Source organism: Cheilinus undulatus, linkage group 15 (assembly GCF_018320785.1).
Source record: "Cheilinus undulatus linkage group 15, ASM1832078v1, whole genome shotgun sequence".
Taxonomy (NCBI): Eukaryota; Metazoa; Chordata; class Actinopteri; order Labriformes; family Labridae; genus Cheilinus; species Cheilinus undulatus.
This window is the reverse complement of record NC_054879.1, coordinates 29,740,103-29,763,477: the sequence shown is the minus strand read 5'-3', so window position 1 is coordinate 29,763,477 and position 23,375 is coordinate 29,740,103. Positions and strand designations below refer to the sequence as shown.

The 23,375-nt window shown below is 41.4% G+C and overlaps 1 protein-coding gene across 3 annotated transcripts in view; it reads right to left on the bottom strand.

The window, feature by feature from the left end:
• Window positions 1-23,375, bottom strand: part of sema5ba (sema domain, seven thrombospondin repeats (type 1 and type 1-like), transmembrane domain (TM) and short cytoplasmic domain, (semaphorin) 5Ba) — a 332,738-nt gene that overhangs the window by 84,621 nt on the left and 224,742 nt on the right. For all 3 annotated transcript variants that reach the window (XM_041807240.1, XM_041807241.1, XM_041807242.1), the window contains 3 exons: window positions 10,505-10,567; window positions 7,722-7,820; window positions 7,424-7,637 (listed from right to left, as the gene is read on the bottom strand). In XM_041807240.1, the coding sequence (XP_041663174.1) occupies window positions 7,424-7,637; window positions 7,722-7,820; window positions 10,505-10,567 (376 nt within the window). The remainder of the gene's footprint in view (window positions 1-7,423; window positions 7,638-7,721; window positions 7,821-10,504; window positions 10,568-23,375) is intronic.

Below are 23,375 nucleotides of genomic sequence, written 5' to 3'. Positions count from 1 at the left end.
CATCACTTGACTCAGTGTTCATGATTCAACAATAAGAAAGAGACAGGGCAAAAAATGGCATCCATGGGAGAGTTCCAAGGTCGAAACCAAGAAGAAAGGCTTGTCTGACCTTTACCAAAAACATCTTGATGATCCCAAAGACTTTTGGGAAATATTCTGTGGACTGACATGAAAAAAGTTGAACTTTTTGGAAGGCGTTGTCTCATCAAATCTGGTGTAAAAGTAACAGCATTTCATAAAAAGAACACCATACCAACAGTCAAACGGTGGTAGTATGTGATGTATTGGGGTGATTTGCCTTAAATGGAGGAAGCATGAGTTCTGCTCTCCATCTGAAAAATCTTGAAGGAGATCGTCCATCATCACTTCCTGACCTCAAGCTCAAGCACTCTATGAGCGATATTCTCCTTAGTACGATTCGGCAGCGGGTCACGGCGCAGCTGCTGTATGTGGAAATTGGAGGTAAGATGTGGTTTCTCTCAGTAGTGGTCACGAAGGAGGGATGTCTAACACCTGCAGTCTGCTACCAGACTCCTTTAAAAAAATATGAACTCAGATGCAGGGGGCATAAACTTTTTTTTAATGCCTTTTTTGGCTCTTTTCATCACTCTTCTGTTGCTTTGTTTGTCTTTGGTTATTTCTAAGCTCTGCTTGATTATTTCATGTCTTCTTTTGGTGTTGTTCCTTTTTTCTCATTTTGTATGTCTCTTTGCTTATTCTAGTGTTGATTTGATCCCGTTCCAAGCTGTTTTGTCACTGATTTGTGTTCCTTTGTAGGTTTTGAGTCTCTTGAATCATACAAATTGACTTGAAAACAAAAAAATAGCTACCAGGCTTGTGCCCAGTACTATATAGTGAGAGTGGGTTAGCTGTTATGTCTAAATTGGCAGCTCTAATCAACTTTTTCTGTGCACATTAATGAAGTGGTGCTCTCATGAGTGCATGCTTGTTATGGGGTTATAATCAAAGGCTTAACAAGCTGAAATATGATTAAAGAAAACATAATAAACAGCATAAGTGTTAATGCTCAAATAATCATGATTATAGTAATTATTGACACCCTGGGGTGATATTTATGCATGTGGCTAAAGACCTCCTCCCACTCTTTGCTGTATGGGCCCTACTAAGGAAAGTTAATTGTTGCTAACAAGCATGCAGAAGAACAAGCAAGCAGAGTCCGGTCTGTTGGGTCACTGTCAAGTATTTTGCATTAACACTACAGACCATTTGAAGGAGCTAATTGTGCTAATACATGGAACAGTTGTGTGTTATAATGAATTATCTGAGTGTATCCAGCATGACTGAGCTGTTTGGTGGACGCTCTCCAGAGTCTTTGTCTGTTTACGTACCTGTGTTTATGCATACTGTATGAGTGTCAGGCACAGGGCAGGTTGAGCTGACACATTGTGCATAACATTACTGAAGCTGCGTGGGTGTAAAAATGTGACGAATAGATTTTTTTTTCCCAGTATCCTGCTGAGTGGTAAACAGATTGTTCGTGCTGGCAGGGTGGTCAGGAGCTGGAGGAGTGAGGCTGCTATCGCTAACATCACATGACGCTTTAGATCAGAGAAAGGCAAGTTAATATTTGCACAAACAGATCCTGCAGGGATGTAGAACTCATCTATTAATGATAGGGGGGATGGCATGTTTACTTTTATGAAACAGGAAAGAAGAAAGAGGTGATAAATACCTCTGCATGCTGATAAGTGAGACTCTTTTCTGTCATTTTATTCTCATTATCTTAGTGTTATAGTGTTTGACCATTCTTTTGTGTATAGTTGGGTAAGTTGTCAGCATTTCTTCCTGCTGGATATGGGACTCTTCAAATATTTGAAGAAAGAATGAGAGAATTGCCAAATCTGCCTGGATTACTGTAATTTTAGGATATTTGTCTGTTCTGTCCAAAGACCATCTGTTGCATGTCTGTCTGGTGTTTGGGGAGGTTTTTCTTCAAATTGAGGCACTGAGAAAAGAGAGTGTAAAGTCCCAGATGCAATAACTGATTTGTGATAAGTAAAGTCTGCTGTGCTTCATTTCATGAAAGCTTCACCACAGGGGTTGTTCAGACAATGGATTATCAGAAATTCACCAAGTGACTGGACTTAAGCATGTACCCATCAGTTTGCTGGCTGGAGACTGGCGCCTGTCCTAGCTGTCATTGGGCGAGAGGCGGGGCACACCCTGGACTGGTCGCCAGTCAAGGGCTGACAAATAGAGACAGACAACCAGGCATGCTCACACTCATACCTACGGGCAATTTAGAGTCACCAATTAACCTAATGAGCACGTCTTTGGGGTGGGAGTAAGTCAAAGTACCAGGAGAGAACCCATGCATGTACAGGGGGAACATGCAAACTCTGCACAGAAAAGGCCTGACCAGGAAGCGAACCAGGAACCTTCTTGCTGTGAGGCAACAGTGCTAACCCCTCAGTAAGTCGGGCATACATTAATTTTAAGTGAAATCATTGACAGTAGTGGTGGAATGTCAACTCTGTGTGACTGAATCATTTAGGATGCATGAACATCACACATAAATGTTAAAGTCGGATTTACTATCTTGTTTTCATGCTTCAAATTGCACAAACAGTGGCAAAACTGCTCTTGCAATGTCTCTCTTACACACATAAACAGTATGGCTAGCAAACACAACTAGCAGCTAAAAAAAACAAAAACAAAAACAAATATTCCATATTAGCTGAAGACCAGCATGTCAGCCTCAAATATTTCCTTTATTTAGTCCAGGATGGCACATTAAACAGGCATTTCTGCTGTTTTCATGTTGATTTAATATGCTCCTCAACAGTTTACAAGGAAAAACATGCCCCAAAAGTGACGATTTTGCTCATGGAGCTGCTCTTCCTCTACTACTACTACTACTAGCACCAACTGGCTGCATACCTGTTGAATACTTTTTATAGGCACTTTATAAGGGGAGGATGAAATTCTCAGGGCAGAGAATTCAAATTTTATCAGATGCCGTGTGGACAATGAGCATGCCATGTGACACAATACAACGTGATGTCTGATGCTATGCTGTTAGCACTTTGACATGAGCTGGGAGTAAGTAGTTACCAACTCTACCACTGATCCACAGATGTAAACAATTAACTCTCTGATTTTGGACAAGAATATATAATTGGACATGTCAGCTTAACACCAACTCTTTTCAAGCTGATGCTGCATTTTTAAAACAATATTCACCTGGCCTTCTAGGTTGCTTGGCAGGTATTCTCAGCTGCCAAGCAACCTAGAAAATATTTTTCTCTCATTGTATTTAGTCAAGCTTCAGCCAATAAATGACCCCTTATATTTGGAGTATTGGCGCATGAAGTGAGATATAAATAAATGTTTTATAACAGAATAAGTCTTTTATGGATTGAGAGGAGCTTGAAGAAAATGTATAGATTTTTCTACAGGCAATCTCTATTGCTCCATGTGTCATTCAGACACATGACGGGACACCATGACCAACAGTCCAATAAGATAACAGATTGATTTGATCCATACCCCCCACCACAGAACTGTACAGGCTTAAGGCTGCAAATGAGATTTTCACTCACACCGGGCACAAAAACTCCATTACCCTCACAGACGCCACTAAGCAGCGCTCTCAGGCTCGCCAGCTTTGTCAGTGATGGCATGGATGTGTATTTGCATCAACATGTGTGTGACGGTGTGAGCAGCCGGCTGTGATTATGCTGATGAGGACACTATCTGCTCTGCTACTCATCTCTCCCCCTCCCACGTTCTCTCGTCTTTGGGAGTGTGTAACTTTGACACACATGGAGGAGAATGCAGCGGGCGTACAGTCTAACTACATGTATCTGCACACACACAGTCTAACTACATATTTCTACACACAGGCAGGGAGCTGTGCAGTGTGAAGCATGCTGTGTGTTGTAATTTCACCCTCTCCCTGCCGTGAGGAATAATTACATCGCTCACTGACTCTTCAGTCTATCTCCTCTGCTTCCCTCTCATCCTCTCTGCCCAGCCACTCGCTCATCCCTTCTCTCTCTCCACACTCACATAAAATACCTTCACATGCTCCCACCTTCCACTTCCCATCACTCTTGTTGTCGAGTTTCCTACTCCTCCATTCTATTCCTTCTTATTTGCTCTCCACAGTCCAAATCTATCAGAAATGCTCTGGTAGAAGCACAGCTGACCCTAAATGTGAATATCAAGCCACAGCTTCAGCTGTTGACAAGTGAAAAACACCAAGAAGTGCAGAAAACTGCAGCTCCTTGAGTGTCCACTTGAGGCTGGCTGTAAAAGCCAAGGAATCCCCATACAGTCATGTTAAAGGACTAGTTTTAGTAGCAGAAGTAGACATGCTTACAGCCTGGTACAGAGAAAAGGTTTCCTTTGGAATACCTCATGTCTTTATCAAGTATGGGGATCAAAACCTTGGTCCATAAAGAGTGATCTCTATTTTTAAAAAGCCTGAAAATCAATCCTGTTTAGCTGATTGGGACTGCTATTGAGTTCTATAGGTACCATGAGTTAATGTTATTATATGATGTCATGGGTGAAAAAACATAGGTTACATCAGCTGTTGCAGTGTGGAACTTGGCTAAAAGCTCATCAGCACTGCCCATCAAATTAAACCAAAATGCTGTACCTTCAACAGTCACAGTCTGGTAAATTGCATCTCATGTACCCAGGCAGCCCAGGTACTTGCTGGACCACGGTTTCTCTCTTATCCTTGCTCTGTCTGGCAGCTATATATTTGTGCAGTGCCTATAAAAGGTTTTTCACCCCCTTCAAAGTTTTACTCTTTTGTGGATTTTATAAATCAATCACTGTCAATAAATATGAAAAAAAAAAAATACAGGAAACAGATTTCTACAAAGATGTCTGTAAAACAAAAAACATGTAAGGTGAAATAAGTGACAGCATAAATACTCACCCCCTTTAACGAGACTGACCTAATTCAACTGGGGTCCAGCTACTTGGTGCTAAAAGTCTCACAATTAGGGAAATTGGGATCACCTTAGTCCAGGGAATGTGTCTCAAGTGATTGAAAAATAACACCTGGAAGGTTTAGTCATCGGTAAATCAGTGTTCCTGGCAACCATTACACCATGAAGACAAAAGAACACTCTGTGCAAATCTGAGAAAAGGTTACTGAAAAGTATAAGTCAGACTATGGTTCCACATAATTTCCAAGGCATGGATTATCCATCATCATGAAGAAATGGAAGGAATATGGCACATGCGTAAATCTGCCTAGACAAGGCCATGCAAGAAGAAGACTAGTGATAGAGGCCACCAAGACACCTATGACTACTTTGAAGGAGTTACAAGCTTTAGCAGCTGAGATGGGGGAGACTCTGAATACAACTGTTGCTCGGGTTCTCCACCAGTCAAAGCTTTATGCAAGAGTGGCAAAGCCACTGTTGAAGTAAACTCATATTAAATCTGGACTAGAGTTAGCTACTGGAGACTTTATGGTCAAGTGGAAGAAAGTTCTTTGGTCTAATGAGACCAAAATGGTGCTTTTTGGCCATCAGAAAAGACCCCATGTTTGGCGGATGCCCAACGCTGCACATCACTACAAACACACCATCCCCACTGTGAAGCATGGCAGTGGCAGCATCATGCTGTGGAGATGCTTCTCGGCAGCCGGCCCTTGAAGGCTTGTAAAGGTAGAGGGTAAAATGAATAAATCAGCAGCATAAAAATTATTTGACAAACTTAAGGGGCTTAAAGACGGTTACTATATGTAGCATTTAGGGTCACTCAGTAAATTACACAAATGTAAGTAAAATGTCATGGTGTGTTTAAATGTCATATAAAAAACAAATACACTGTAAATACAAACAGTTTGAATGTTCGTGATGATCAAAACCCTCCTCTGAATTTCATTTGAGCCTTTTCTTTTGTTTCCACTAACCCCACTCTCACTGCAGCAGAACCACTTTTTGGATGACTCTACAGGATTTCGAGGGATTCCTCTGACTCTTTCCTAGTGGATCATGACCTAAAAGTAGAATATAATATCTAAAATGAAGAGACAGAGAGAGTGACACATTTTGTGCATTATCCTCCCCAGCCCTCATTCAGCAGAAGCAGGTATTTTCTAACATATCTGACCTTTTTCACTGCTAATAAAATAAGCTTTTAGCTTTTATGTCCATCCAGGTCATGAAAGTGCTCTGTCAGATACTCAACTCTGTCCATGCTGCAGAAAATGAATCTGACCTTTACTTCCAGTACAATTAATGCCTAAAATAACTCCTCCCTCTTTGCTTTTCTTTGTACTTTCATGAATCGGGTAATCTAAGCGTTTCTGCATATCAAAAGTGATGCATGACAGCCGAGAGTCCATCTACATTTCTGCTGGAGTCAGGATCTATGTGAATGGATTTCTGCCGCTGTGTGTTCAGAGGAAAAGGCACGGCGTCAGCAACAGGGAGATTATTGACACCGAAACCAGCAGGATTGACAGCATTTCATGTTCACCGCCGCTCTATAAATCCCATCAGTTCTTATGGCCGACCTGTACCGTGTGTACTACACACAACTCCAAATCCAAACAGTCTTTGTAATCCTCCGAAAACACCCCTGTCAGATTGATCTAACTTGGCTGTAACAAAAGAGCCGATTGTGTTGGAAGCAAAAGTACACACTTGGCGCCCATGTGCTGCTCCAGGCATGCCTAGGAAAATGTTTAAAGAAACAGAGATTGTTTGACACAAGAATGGAGCCCACAATTTAACCTTGAGTGGATTATTTGGGAATCCAAGGGGAGTTTGTGCCCGATCAGATTACTAATCCGGTTATATTAGATTTCTCACGCCGTGGATGAAACACTGACCCAAAACTGCACCAAAAACTACAGAACTATAAACCATGTCAAGATTCTTAAAAAAACCTAATTATTTTGGGAAGACAAATCAATTCTTTTAAAAGAGACAGTGCTAACTCTGCGCTGGATTGACTTTAAAACAACAGTATGAAACGTTTCCACCTGACAATGCTTGTTTCAAAGTCAACCTAACAATACAACCCCTTTCAAGAGGGAGTGTAGGAGTGACTTTCCATTTCTACGGAGCACCCCGGTTACTTTCAGCTCAGTCTAAGTTTTGCAGCAGGCCACAATTCTGTCATGAGAAGTGCCTTGGTCCCCACACCAGCCTTTAGCTAAAAAGAAGCCAGAGCAGTAGAGCCTTATGTGAAACTTGAGAACCACTGCTTTAAGCGGTGTTAACGATAAGCTGCTCTTCTCAATTTTAAGCACTATCAAAATTTTAAACTCTTAATTGAGAAAAAAACAAGGCATTGAAACGCCTGATCCTGGGCTTGGAGCTTCTAATTGCCGTATGAATCCAATGTTGTTAGAAAAAATTAGAAAAATACAAACAGCAAATGAAAATCACTGAGGTGTGGTGGAGATCTTGCTTTGTCGCCGTACCGTTGAGCCATTTGGAGTTGTATTGAGCCGTCCGGAGAGGTGGCATTCCCCCCAGGCTGCGGTAAATGACAGGGTCACGGCCGGAGAAGTCGATAACAGTTGCGGCGTAAAGCTCCCCGCTCTCCGTCACCACTGCTGTGGAGTTGTGGCGTGGGTCGTATGGGCAGCGTGCCACTCCGTTCACCCGCTCCAGCATGCGGCTCATGTTTCCCACCTGCAGGGAGGATAGAAGAGGGAACTAAGTCTTGAGTTTTTCTGCTGAATTGCTCTAAAATTGCAAACACATGCTTTGCCGTACCTCTCGGGTTATACAAAGTGGCTGGAAGGCGTTGGTACCACAGGTCATGACCTCAGTCTTGTTCACCAGCAGGACTCTGATGTAGTTCTGACATTCAATCTGCAGAGAAGTGGGTGAAAAAAAGAGCTTTCAGAAAGTTACAGTAGAGCAGAGAGAAGCTGAAGTTGCAGGCTTAATATTCTTTGACGTGTTAGGGAGAAGAAAGATGAGAAAGTTCTCTGATTGGAGACTGGCCGGCAACCAAAGACAGAGCAATTCAGTGTCTGCAGTTTTTGCTCTTGTTAAGTCCATTGTTCAAAAATAAGTGCTCTTAAAGTCACTGAATAGGGGCATATTTGTGGCATTGATGGAGACTGTATAACAAGTCAAGAATTTCTTTTCTAAAAAGATTCAGATCTTTTCTAACAAAAGGTGTGAGATGGATCTATTGGTAATGAAACATTTTAAGCAAGTACCTTTCTTTTTGTAAACGGTGCTGCTTTGTTGTCAAGGAAAAAGAACTGCGGTAATTGCGATGACACAGGTTTCAAAGAGGATTGATTGTCTGTTTTGTGTATCAAGTTTCAACCTTTTCTCTGTGAGCATTGTTGGAGATAAGTGCTGCAATCAGTCCTCACTATATAAAAAAAAGTGCGACAGCATCAGTTTGTTGGTTAACAGTTGAAAGACCAAGTCAGTCATTTTGACTGTTTTCACTTTCTTCTACATGTAACTTCATGCTTCTGGACCTAAAATTTACACCCAACCAAAATCTAAAAAAAGTTAGGGCGCTCTGTAAAATGTAAATAAACAGAATGCAATCATTCACAATAGAAAATAAATAGCATCAGATATTGAAATTGAGACATTTTACCATTTCATAATTCAAGATTAGCTCATTTTGAATTGGATCGCAACAACACGTCTCAAAAAAGTGGGGCAAGACCATGTTTACCATTGTAATTACCATTTAAAACTTCTATATACTTTCAAGATGTGTAAACTGCCCACACCATAGACAGTACTGCAACCCCATACTATCAGAGATGCAGACTTTTGAACTGTGTTCTGATTACAGGCTGGATGGTCCCTCTCCTCCTTAGTCTGCAGGACACAGCATCAGTGGTTTCCAAAAGGAATTTCACATTTTGATTCATCTGACCACAGAACAGTTTTTCTATTTTACCTCAGTACATTTTAAGGCTTTGGCCTTAAGAAGACGGCAATGTTTCTGGATCATGCTCTTAAATGGCTTTTTCTTTGCATGAAACAAGTGTCCTCCTCATTTTGTACTAAATTATTTTTGTCAAATATTCATTTAAATGCAATTATTCCTGGTATTTATTTAGTTTCTGTATTTATTTTTGCCCATGCTGTTCTCAGTTACTCATAACTTATATTTATATATACCTTACACTGCTCGTTATTTATTTATTTACTGCAATACTCTATCCATACTGTGTCCATATGTTTATTTATTTACTCAAGATATATTCTGTAACTTCTCACACATTCACCTCAAGGTATCCTGCTTCTGATATTATTTTATTCTATTAGCCCAAAAAGGTTATACACTGTCCTTGTACATATGTAAACTGTATGTCTTTTTTTCTTATATATTTTTCTGCCTACCTTTTGCCAGATTGGTAAACCTCTACCCAGCTTTACTTCTGAGAGACTCTACCTCACTAAAATGCTCCTTTTATACCCAATCATGTAACTGACCTGTTATCCATTAACATAATTAGTGGCAAAATGTTCCTGCAGCTGTTTTCCATTACTGCCACTTACTTTTACTAGCCATTTGATGCCCTGTCCCAACTTTTTTGAGATTTTCTCTTACTATCAAATTCAACATGAGCTTATACTTTTCATGAAATAGTAACCATCTTAGTTTCAGCATCTTATATTTTGTTCATGTTTATTGTGAATAAAATATGGGTTTATGAGATGTGCAAATCATTGCATACTGTATAAAGCACCCCAACCTTTTGGAATTGGGGGTGCAATAGTATTAACATCTTGTTTACAAAAAACTGAACCCATAGCTCTGTGCTGTTAGAGTGAAAATACTGGCAAAACTGATGATAGTAGGTCATAATAGCACTGCAGTATTGAACAGAGGAATGACACAAACTTTCCGGTGATCACTCCTAAATGTCATTTCTATAAATAGTTTGTTTATAACACTTGGATTTTATCCAGACTTAATAGAGGAAAATTGAATGTTTTATCCTCAAGTCAAATAAAACCAGTTGTTGTTTTCTTGTTCTGAGCGAGGTAGATGAGTTATCGATTGCATATATAGGTGTTTTTATGGAATGATTACAGACTACTATATGTGACAACTAATAATATTGAAAAATGTCTACATGAATCAATCAAAATGTACATTTTTGTGATATTTAAACAAAGACATCCCAAGACAATGCATGCATTTCTGTTTGCATTGGGTATCTATCACCAGAGATAACAGAGTTTGTTATCTAGCAGTCAAAATGACCTCTCACAGTCTTTCTAGTTGAATTCTGGCCTTTCTAGTGTTAAAGAGGTCCTTTTGTGTCTGACAATATCGCCCTTTTCTCTTTGAGTGCACATTTTTCCTCTCCATCCCTTTGCCCTCTCCCTTTGCTGCAGGAAAAACAACTTGATTGAAGGGTCTGAAATAGCTGTCCTGTACACAGCCCTCCCATGAGGCCCATAAGGACCTTCGCCACAACAGCTAGAAGATATCAAGATGGCCTCTCTGTGAGCCAAGCAGCACCCACATGAAGTGTTGTAATTGGGGGCGGGATCAGGGTTACCTCTGTTTTGCCTTTGCTCTGACAGGACCTCCTGGTTTCCTCGTCCGGTGCCCATTCTGTCTCCTAGGAAGCAAAAACAAGAAGAAGAAAAAAAAAAATGAGGATGACAAAGAGGCCGAGAAAGCAGTCAGCTGAGTCCTTCAGACGCTACAAAACAGTTACGCAACGACTGACTGTTGCTAGTACTGTAGGCACGCACAAAAAGATGCATGAAAAAGACTTTAACCTCATTGCTGTTTGTTTATTGTGTAAACATGGCGACCGGCTCACCAGCCAAGAGCTCATTCGAGGGTGACGGGCGAGGTACCCGACAAGGCAGCTGAAGGGCTGAGGACAGCATTAGCATGTAAATGGCTTTCTCTCCATCTTCTACTTCTTTCTCTCTCTCTCTCTCTATCTCAAAAGTTTGCAGCACTCACCCCCACCCTTTCTTTTCACTCCCACCGGCCAATTATATTCCTGTTGATGGTTGTGTCTGGGGCTTAATTATGGATGCAGGCAGCAGCACTGCACGACTGCACCGCAAACACGCTCATGCATGCGAGTACGCACACGCTGTTTGGCCACCAGAGCAGCTCTGGCTCCCGTTGAGAGGTTTGAGAGATGTCCCTCTCCTGGCATGAGCCGTTTGCATGCAGGGTGCCAGAGGACCCCCTGTTGTGTGTCACTGGCCTCATTTTACTCATCTTCCTCCATCTCCTCCTCTGCTCTGATCTCCCTGCCCGAGTAGGAGGGTAGCCTAAACATCTAAAAGTAAAAAAAAAAGGAAAAAAAAAAACTCTGCCTTTATGCAACATCAATCCATCAGATTCTCAATCTTTTTGTTGTATTTTCTTCTTTTCTCTCTACAAGGGATAGTTGTCAAGCACCGGGACAATCGGCCAGTGGGACAAAGTTGTGACTGAATGTTCAGAGTGACCCAAAAGGAGGAGGCCATACTAAACTGGGTCAGTAGTCCAGGAAACGAGTGGAGGACTTCGAAAACAGTCATGTTCAGTGAAAAATGAGCCAAGCTACTAGTTACTCTAGAAAAACAAACACACATAAGGCCTCAATACACCAAAGCGACACCCAGGAGAGATGTAGCAAACTAAGCTACAGCAACATGGAAAAAGAAGTAGTGAGCTACATCCAAGCCAGTGATTCCCAAATGGTTTGCCACCACACACCAATGTGCCTTAATGCAAGTCTCAGTGTGCCATGGGAATCTGTACAGCCATATTTATCACTACAACTATACAAAAACTAAAAACACTGTGTTAAAGAGACTACTTCACAATGGACAATTTCACCAGACTCCTCCTGATCCTGGCAGCAAATATTGACCAAAATTTGACTGTTTTGAAAGAATATTACAGCACCAGAACTCTGAGGAACAACTGACTGTGATCCAGATACAAGCATTAACATTAACTAGCTAAAGTTAACTAATTAGTATTCATCAATGCTTTCATGATGAAGAAGTACTTAAATACAAAGAAATGTCCAGACACTTGTAGACTTTCATTCTAGCAGCTGTGTTATGACAACGTTTCTCCACTACAGCAGATACACCAGTATTTAAGCATCACCAAAGCTCGGACATGGCTCAAACTTTCCTGAATTAAGTGGTTAAGATAGTGGTCTGGGTTCTGTGTAAGGGCCCAGTGTACCCAAAACTTACAGTTTAACCCTTAGGTATTGTTTTAATATAAGCGCCAGCCAAGCCTCCACCTACAACTGACCTAAAAAAAAAAAAAAAAAAAGGTTTTCAATGTACTTCATGCAAAGTATTTTTTTTTTGTGTGTTAAATCATTACAGCCTGGAATGTGTAAATGACAAACAGCAACATTGATTTTTATGCATTATTTTTTGTGTCACATACACCCTCTAGAGATGGTAAACACAAAAGATGTGCTTTTTATACAAAAACTATTAAAAAAATCATACACTAATAATTTATTCTACTTTTATTGAACCATTTTTTTCACCTGCAACTGACCTAATAATTCAGTCAAATATTCGTTAATTTTTCACAGATTTTAGCCCTTTGAATGCCAGTTTTTCTTCCTGGTTTTCAATGAAATGAAAAAAATAAATCATTGCACTACATTTTACTACACAACATTTTTTGTGATGAAAAATTACAGCCTAGGATATGTCAGTGATTAGAAGCAACATTGACTTTTATGCATTATTATGTTTTTTTACATCTTCAGCACCTTTATGCTCCATATGGCTAATATGGTCAAAATGATGCCATCTGGTGGAGAGTTGTAAAAAAATGATAATTTCCAAAGCAAAAGCCAAGATTGACACCCAGATATAATAAAATACATGTATTATGCTTAAATGGAAGTAAGATCAAAAATGGGCCTCAATGGTGCATTTTTTGCACTCAACAGCTTAAGTGTAACTCTTGCTTGTAAACAATTGATTTTACTTGTAGGAGCTGAGCTGGAAATAAAAAGATCAAATAAATTACACTGTCTTGTCTAAATGTATGCCATATACATGAACACAGCTAAAAAATGAAGAATGAGAAGTGTTAACATGTGTCAACACGGTTTTTACAGTTGTCAAGTGATATAAAAATGTCATTATAAAGAGATGGAGAACAAAATCCCCAGTGCTGCAGCAACATAGTGTTTATCTGTCACTGTTCCAGGCTTTTTTGGGCCTTTCGAGCCTCCATGCTTTCATGTGACTGAAAGCACAGAAGAAAAAGCACAGAAAATAACCCACACTTCTTATATCTATTTTTTTCATCAAAAGTTCGCCAACCCCCAATTTCCACATACTCTGTCTGTATAGTGATCTGCACACAAAGCACATCTGAAGCAAATCCTTCTCTCTCCTGTGAATCAGTTCCATTGTCCTAGAAGTTCAAGTCCACCCTGCCGCACGAGAGAAACACGCCAGCACTATTTTTGGCCGCACCCAAACTGTGTCATATCCACGTAAAGCAGATCAATTCAAACAGCAGGAGGAACATGCAAAGCATCTGGTCAACTTCAAAATACAACACAATGAATGGACTCCTGATGGTCAGTCATCACTGTATAATAGTATGTCCCCACCTGCAATGTGTCATTCTCCATAATTGACTTTGGTCTACCAGTATGAAGTGCAGACTGTACCAGGCAATGGTTCGTTTTAGGCGTGTCAGCTGACATGGGTTCTCTAGTACCCATGCTCGTCTGTCTGGCATCTTCTACTCATCCTTAAAAGGCTGACTTGGACCAGGCTCCGCCTTGCCCCACTTTCCTGTGTGGCTTTTTGGGAGGCTTGATGAATAAACTTCTTTACCTGAAGAGCTACTGATGAATGTACCATAGTGGTTAAACTTCTAATACCCTTATTTGCAGTGGCATCAGAGCCCAACGCTGGCACTGCTCAGGTTGAAATGCCAAAGCTGCTCCACAGTTTAGCTCATCTTGCACACCTATTTATTTTGCCTTGGTCTGCTTCATTTTTCAGCTATGAATTTGTCCTGCAGCCTCGTCCCTGGTGCTTTTTCTGGATCCTCATTTTGCTTTAATTAAAGCTCAGCAGAAGTGACTAAACGCTGTATAGCCCCAAGACGCAGCGCTGGGAAAATATGGTATTCAGTTAATCACAGTTTTTTTTTAGTTCCTCGGTGCAAAGAATATGGCTCTTTAGGAAATTTAAATGGAAATAAAACAGAATAAGCACATTTAATGAGAACTTAAAAGGACTGCCAAAACCTTTCCAGGGACAAAATGTTGAGTTTAAATTTACAGAGCGCTCAGTTCAGAGAATATGCTAGAAGGAGTGGAAGTTTATGATTTCGGATGATTAGCTTCTGCATAAATTCACACTAATGACTGAAAACACCAGACTGAGCAGTTCTAGTAACATCCTAATGAGCCTGCAAACATCTGCACATTGTCCTGGGATTCCTTTTATTGCCTTTAAGCTGAGATTCATAGACATTCATGAGTGTGTGATTGTTTTTTGATTGTTCACGCTGGCTGAGCAGTTTGCACTGCCAAAACACAGCAGAGGAAAGGCACAATTTTGATCCCCTGTTTGATTTTTGAGATGACTTAGAGCTCCACTAATCACTCACCAAACACTCCCTGCCAAGCCCACTATGACAGACGGACAAAGTTAGTGACTGGTTGGTGAAATAAGTGGACTAAAAGGGAGTTGTTGCCAGATAGTGTTCATTCTGGAGCTTCTGGAGACAAAACCAGAGCTAAAACAAGATTAACATCCATCACATGGACAGAAACAGGCTTTCATTTAAGGCTTAATAAAAGACATTCTGCGTGTTAATACAGTAAAAATCCCAAGTCAAATTTCATCTGGGTTTGTTTTCCTCAGCACTGTATTCACACCAATGGGACAGTGCTTCTTTCAGCTAGTTAAAGCTCCAATTAGAGGCTTAACATGTATTGCACAAACTTTTTTTCCCATGAGTCCCTCTCTGATTGTTAGACCTGCCACCAATGTAGAGCGTCCCGCTCAGGGACGCTGTCAAAAATCAAAGTGTCGTCAAAGAAGCATAACTCATGAGGACTCCATAGACTTTCCAAACCAAAGCTGGTTTGGCCTTAAAAGACAAAGAAAACAATTGATTCACTTAAGGATGCATGTTGTCCCTTGAAAGAAAGAAAGAAAGAACAAGCTCTGATCTTTGAGATAGGAAGGGAGAAGCTACTTGGTAAGAGGAATCTGCTTTTGGTTGTTTCAGTTGGAAGTAGGTTGTTGGCAGTTTTGCTTAGGCTGAACGTGTTAGTTTCACTCTCTCTGCAACAACAGGTGAGGCAGTTGACGCGTGTGGCTCCCTCTATTGATTGCTAAAAGTGTAAACTGCCGGGGCGGAGTTTCACTGTAGTCCAAGCTTTAAGAGAGTTTGAATCTAAATTTGCCAGCAGAACAAGCTCTGATCTTTGAGATAGGAAGGGAGAAGCTACTTGGTAAGAGGAATCTGCTTTTGGTTGTTTCAGTTGGAAGTAGGTTGTTGGCAGTTTTGCTTAGGCTGAACGTGTTAGTTTCACTCTCTCTGCAACAATAGGTGAGGCAGTTGACGCGTGTGGCTCCCTCTATTGATTGCTAAAAGTGTAAACTGCCGGGCGGAGTTTCACTGTAGTCATCTGTGGCATATCTCTCTATATAAGTACACAGACTGCGCTGTAGCGTCAGCGTAAGCGTCAGCCCTTGTGGAAGCCCAATTGTGTGAAGACCACATTGGGTAAAGACCAGCGAGTCTACCTGTGCGAGTCCACCGACAGGCAGCACTGCCTCATAACAGTCTAACGCACCCCAGCAGTCTAACGCAACATGTGCAACCAAAAAATACAAGTCATATATGGGAACAGAAAGAAGCACAATAGTTACAGAAAACGAAACCTGCATAATCTATCCACTTTGCAGAATGCCTCTTTTCCACAACCTTTTATCACAGTTGGCCTCTGGAACTGCCAGTCTGCAGTTAACAAAGCAGAATTCATCAATTCCCTCACTAAACTGTCTAACATTCAGGTCCTAGCCCTGACAGAAACTTGGGTCCGTCCTGAGAACACTGTAACACCAACTGCTCTATCAGTTGATGCAGTGTTCTCTCATACACCTCGCTCTTCTGGCCGAGGAGGTGGCACAGGCATTATTCTTTCTCATAGCTGGAACTTCAGCCAGTTCAAACCCTTGGACAATAACACCTCATTTGAATATCATGCAGTACAGGTCACTGCCCCAATAAAGGCTTACATGGTTGTGGTATACCGCCCACCTGGGGGTCACCTGGACAACTTTATTGTGGAACTGGACATGTTACTCTCAGACATCCCTGATGATGGCACACCATTGGTTGTCATGGGTGACATGAACATCCACTTGGATAGAGCCCAGGCTACTGATTTAATTTCACTACTGTCCTCCTTTGACTTGAAACTGGTTCAAACGCCTCCTACACACAAGGCTGGTAATACACTGGATTTGATTCTAACTCGCAATTGCTCCACGGCTAATTTGAGTGTAACACCACTTCACCTCTCTGACCACTACTTCATTCAGTTCTCACTTGGCTTACCTGAACTTCAACAATCTACTACTCAGTTAAGATCATACCGCAGAAACCTTCAGTCACTTGACCCAACACAGCTGTCTGACGAGGTCTCAGCTGCACTAGCCTCATGTAACGAGTCCTTCACACTCACTGTTAACGAGGCCACAGACACATTCTGCTCCTCACTGACCTCCTCTCTGGACAAACTCTGCTCTCTGGTGTCTAAGCCTATTCGTAATACTCCACCTTGTCCCTGGCTCACTGAGGTCATCAGAACCCAAAGGGCAGGGCTCAGAGCGGCAGAGAGAAAATGGCGTAAATCCAAACAAACCACTGACTTGAGTGCTTATCAGCAAAAACTGTCCTGTTTTACCTCTGCTCTAAAATCTGCTAAGAAGGCGTTCTATCAATCAAAGATCTGTGCTGCCACTGATGCACGCAAACTCTTCTCTGCTTTTAACTCGCTCCTCTCTCCTTCAAACCCACAACCCTCCAGTATGTTGACTCCAGACATGTTCGCCTCCTACTTCACTGACAAGGTTTCTGCCATCAGCAACCAATTCTCTGAGCCTGTCCAACTCAGTTTTCTGCCACCAGCTAGTGATGCATCACTTAGCTCATTCTCTCCACTAAGTGAGAGCGAGGTCACCAGGCTTCTGCTTGACTCTAAGCCCACAACCTGTCCCCTCGATCCGATACCATCACATCTCTTGCAGGCGATTGAGCCCACAATCAGCCCTGCTGTGAGTTGTATCATTAACTCCTCTCTGTCCACAGGTGTTTTCCCAGCTGCTTTCAAGCAAGCGCGGGTTACACCACTGCTCAAAAAACCCACTCTCAACCCAGCCCTGGTTGAAAATTACAGGCCGGTCTCACTTCTCCCATTCCTATCAAAAATACTGGAGCGCACAGTCTTCAACCAGCTCTCAGAACACTTGCAGAACAATGATCTACTTGATCAGAATCAGTCTGGCTTTAGGCGGGCCACTCTACTGAAACTGCACTTTGTCGGTAACGGAATCACTTCGCTTGGCCAGAGCAGCTGGTCAGTCCTCAGTTCTCTTACTGCTGGATCTGTCTGCTGCCTTTGACACAGTAAACCACCAAATCCTCCTCTCCACACTCTCTTCACTTGGTATCTCAGGATCTGCCCTACAGTGGTTTAAGTCCTACCTCACAGGAGATCTTTTAGAGTATCATGGAAGGGAGGAGTGTCTAAACTGCATGGCTTATCAACAGGGGTGCCTCAAGGGTCTGTGCTTGGTCCCCTACTTTTCTCAATATACACCACCTCACTTGGTGCAATCATCCCTCCCATGGCTTTTCTTATCACTGCTATGCAGACGACACAGCTATTCCTGTCCTTTCCACCAGATGACACAACTGTCTCAGCTCGGATCTCATCCTGCCTTGCTGATATTTCTAAATGGATGAGGGAACGTCACCTTCAGCTCAACCTGCCCAAAACTGAGCTCATTATCATCCCAGCCAGTCCCACTGTGGAACCGCAGATCAGTATCCAGCTTGGATCAAATAATCTCTTGCCCACTAAGTCAGCCCGGAATCTGGGTGTCATGATTGATGACCAGCTAACCTTCAAGCTCCATGTGGCCTCGATTGCTCGGTCCTGCCGTTTCGCCCTCTACAACATCAAGAGGATCAGACCCTACTTGACAGAGCATGCTACACAACTCCTAGTACAGGCTCTTATAATATCACGTATTGACTACTGTAACTCATTACTGGCAGGCCTACCTGCATGCACAGTCATACCTCTGCAGTTGATCCAGAACGCAGCAGCACGTCTGGTCTTCAACCAACCCAAGAGGGCTCATGTCACGCCTCTTTTAATCTCTCTACACTGGCTTCCAGTTGCAGCTCGCATTAAATTCAAAACTCTAATCATTGCTTACAAAGCAGTAACTAAAACTGCTCCTGTTTACCTGGAGTCCCTCATCCAGGTCTACACCCCTTCTCGCCCACTACGCTCAGCCAGCGAAAGGCGCCTGGTACTTCCAGCACATCATGCTCCTAAGTCACTAGCTCGACTCTTCTCCTCTGTTGTCCCTAAATGGTGGAATGAATTACCCAACTCCATTCGATCTACAGACTCCCTGTCTACTTTCAAGAGAAGGCTAAAGACCCAGCTCTTCAGAGAACACTTTGCACTTAGCTAGGCAATTCTCTACTGTTGTCCCCAGTAGTAGATTGAGTCTCAGCCAGACTATTCTCCACTGCTGTCCCCAGTGGTTGAATGAGTTTCCCAACTATAGTTAGCTCGCACTGTCCTGCTCTACTTCTGGGATTTCTTTGCCCAGCTCTTTGGGAATGATCCAGCACTTGGTACTTGGTAAATAGTTGTTGTGAAGCCTAATGAATGGCAATTAGTGATCCCACATTTTCCTTGATTCATTGTTGCTGTCTAAAAACAAACAAACAAAAAACAAAAAAAAAAAAAAAAACCAAAACAAAAAAAAAACAAAAAACAAAAAACAAAAAAAAAAAACTACATAAACAACGTATATTTTAGGTACTCTGCCTTAAACTCTACACGGCAGCACTTGCGTCCAATTGAACCTGAAGCACTTGATGGCACTTACTGATGTTGTTTCTTCTTGTCTAGATCATTGCTTGTGTTGTTCTTGCTCTCAAATGTACGTCGCTTTGGAGAAAAGCGTCTGCTAAATGACATTGTAACATTGTAACATTGTAAATGGATCATCCAGTCTTGTTTTCCATGTTTTTCTATCAGTGTCTATCAGGGTGTAGAGGAAGATTTTGCATTTGTTTTGGTTTTAAAATCTGCTATAAAGTCAAATAGTCTCAAATAGCTCGAACACTGCTATGGCTTAGGCTACAGACAAAGTGATGAACAATGTATAGCAAAAACAGCCTTTTGCATCTTATAAAAAACTCTCTTAGACTATTGTATTTCACCTTTTAACTATAGTGGGGTAATGTTTTTGGTAAAAATACTATTTAAACATGCACAAGACCAAACCAGCAAAGTAGTGCTGTGAAATCAGCTGTATAAGATGGACTTTAGATGCCTATTTTTCAATGTAGTGGTTTTTAGGGTCCCTATAGCTATTTTATCAATTTCAAAAGACTATTATTGAAGCAGAATGATCAGTTTCAACAAAAATCCAACCGTCATCTATTGATAGTAAATATTATGCATGATAAACACATACATAAGGGTGCAGTCTTGCCTCAATCTGCAGTTTCTATGTCAACTTTCTGCTTGAGGCCCTTGGAGAGAGCAGTTTCCCCTGTCTATCAACCAAAACAAAAGATAGAACAAGATATTCCTTTATTAGTCCCACGAGGGGAAATTCCAAAAAGGCCTATTTCCTGTATGTATTTTTCACCAATCTCACAATCAGACTGAGCAGAGGTATGCTGTATTACACACAGGCTGTGTAAAAGTTGTTTCACCATGAAATTGTTTTTGTCACTTTCGTCCCAAAATTTTAAAATAACAGGGATAATTCTTCAGTATAATGCTGTCCTCTCTACCATCTCAATGTCTTAATGAGCCAACGGCACACATACAGTGACATAGTTGTGTTTAGCTCTGCTGGCTTGCAGCAATGCACCAATAGGGAGGAGAGAAACAGAAACAGTGCAGATGCTCCAGAAGTTTTTCTTTTTTGTGGCCATGACAGAGAAAGGGAATAGGGGAGCTAATTTTTCAGCTATAGATGTTTTTCAATGTACTTTGGGGATTTTTTTTAAATGCATTTTGGAGAGGAGGACAGTGGATAGGGTTGAAAACCAGGATGAGAGTGTGAGGGAGAGACATGCGGGAAAGAAGCTGCGGGCCTGATTTGAACCCGGGCCATCAGCGCACATGGGGCACAACCTAACCGCTAGGCCATCTGAGCCCCAAAAGGGTAACTATTGGCAGTTTATTTGAATTGCAAAAGTAATACAGATAACATAAACCTTTTCAAAGAGGAAAGCTGAAAAAAAATACATAATTGAAAAAAATTGATAGGGCTGCTAATTTTGTGCTTAAATGTATTATCAAACTTTAAGAGTAAAAATTAAACATTTCCTATTAGTTAAATATTGAATAAAGCAACTTGAAGTCCAGAAAATGAAGTTGTTGTATACACTTGGTCCAGTTAGCACAGGTGGAGCTGTTGATGGAGATAAATCTGTCTGTGATACACCGCTATGTTTAGCTCCTACTGCCTGTAGAGCTGCAGTAATGGACTCTGGTTCATATTGATAGTTACAGCTCATCTCCCTGTCTCCCACAGCAGCTCCCTTCAATTAACCTGCGTCAGCCCGCACCAGGGAGAGAGACAGCAGCAGGGGATGGCTATATAAAGAGAACTGTGATTAAAATGAGACTTCAACTCCAGACACGACGCAGACGGAGAAATAGAAATAGCAGAAGTAACTCATGTTCAGAGGAATTGAGCTGTTAGTGCAGAACGGACACCACCAACAACAACTTCCACTCCACTTCCCATGGCACCTGCCATTCAGAGAGAAGCCCCGCCCCCTCCCCGGCAGTCCATCACTCTGCCTGTTGAAATGAAAACACTGTTCCTCTACAGCCCCCGCCTGTCAGCCCCTGACAGGCTGGGGGACTGATGGGGTGACGTCATTGTAAACACACACTGGGTGATGGATGCCTTTGCGATGAATCATGGCTACGGGCATTACCATCTTTTCGGCAGGGCCTCGTCTCCAAGGATCCCTGTCGGCTTAACCTGCTGACCTTCACCAGAAAGTGCCCCATCTCCCCCTCTCTCCCCCTCTCTGTCTCCATCTCTTCTTCACACTCTCTGGAACAAAGCCACACTCACACAGAGCCTGTGAGAATACCAACATCCTCTCCCACAAATACCTCCGCTCCAACTACCTTTGCTCTGTAACAAACCCAACATGGTCCGACCGCCATCAGCAGGGTGAATTAAAGCTTCACAATGAGTGGGCAGGGTTATTTTCACTGAAATTTTCCTGCTAACAACAATGCAGAAAAAAAAACAAAGGCGTTACATAAAGAGAGAAAAATTTTTCTCACATTAAATGTTGTTAATGAGGCTCTAATTCGCTGTGCAATTATTCATATTTTATGCAGCACAGCAGCTTGGTGTGAGGTTCATTCACTGTCTCAGTCTCACCTCTGATGACTCGGATTTAAGGAAAGTTTGAACTAAAACAACGTAGATAATGTACATTTGATTTCATGAGAAATGTGTTAAATCAGTAAAGAGATGCAGGCTTTTGAACTATACGGTCCCTCTTCTTTTAGTCTGCAGGACATGGCAAAACAAGAACTTCAAATTTTGATTCATCTGACCACAGAACAGTTTTGCATTTTGCCCCAGATGATTTTAAATAAGCTTTGGCAGCAGCGTTTCTAGAATGTGTTCACATGGCTTCTTCTTTGCATGATACTGCTTTAACTCACCATACCTTACCTTACTTAATCATGGTTAGTTGACCACTGCATGTGTTTAGCCTGGATAATATGCAGGATTCAATTGTTTTATCTATTCTATTTGCACCTTTATACCTGCTCTGTACATGATTATACTTTTGGTTGTAAGACTACATTCTTCCATAAATTCAAGATTCATTAAACACAAAGTGAAACATTTCAAGACTTTTTCTTTAAATCTTGACGACACAGCTTACAGCTCATGAAAATCAAAAATCCACAATTTTAAAATGTTAGAATGTTGTGGAAAAGTCTAATTTGCCAAGGTTTCTTTCAACTACGGTTAAGTCCACACAACCACAATCACGAGGAAGACTGCTGACTTGACAAATGTCCTGAAGTCAATCATTGACACCCTTTACACGAAGGGTAAGCCACAGAAGTTACTGCTGAAAGGGCAGGCTGTTCTCAGAATGCTGTATCAAAGCGTACACCTGAAACTCATAGACAATCTCTGTAGTGTTGTCAAAAGGAAGATGAGAGACACCAGACTCAACAATACAGATGAGCCGAAGGCTGCTATCAGAGCAACCTGTGCTTCATAACACCATGGACTGACTGCCACATCACACTGATGCAGTAAATTCTGTGAAGTGAGGTGTAAAGCAAAAATGTAATGAAAAACTTAACTTTGTATTAATGAATTTGGACTAATGGAAGTTTAACTTTTTTAATAAAATCAAAGGAAAAATGAACTTTTTCATGATATTCTACTTTTTTGAGTTGCACTTGTACAAACCTGCTTTTCTCCCACCATCCCTACATGTCAGGTTTAAGAAAATTGCTGTATTTCACTTTTTTGTTTGTTTTTGGCAGCTTGCCTTCAAAATCCACGAACTGTGAGAAAGTAATTTCCTTTTTTTTTCCAAAATGCAACATTCAGGAAAACCTGAGACAACACAGAGCCGAGGCAGCATGCTGAACACTGATAAAACAACCACCTGGTACTGTTACATAATGAGGAGAGAGCTGTAGTGATTATGAAAACAAACTACAAATCAGATTTTTATCTGACCAAGATCTGGTCAAGATACTCTGCTTCTGTAACACTTCCATTTCATTGATTGGCATGGCCACCATAAAGGGGGATAAAAGGGAGAGCTTTCTGGGGCTTAGCCAAGCTAAGGGCCCATGGAGGTCAGCAAAATCATGGTCCATTGTGAAATTAAGCTCTGACAACAAAAATGTAAACCCCTTTTCTTAAAACAGAAAAACCTTATTTTATTGGTAATGTTAATGTGGATGGGCACACTCTCCTAAGCTATTAGGAAAGTAATGTCAGACTTCATCGCTTGTCCATAATGTACACAAACATCAGGATGGCAAAAAATAAATGAGAAGAAACTGAGACAAATTTAATGGAAAAAACAGAACAGTTATGAAAAGAAAAAAATGG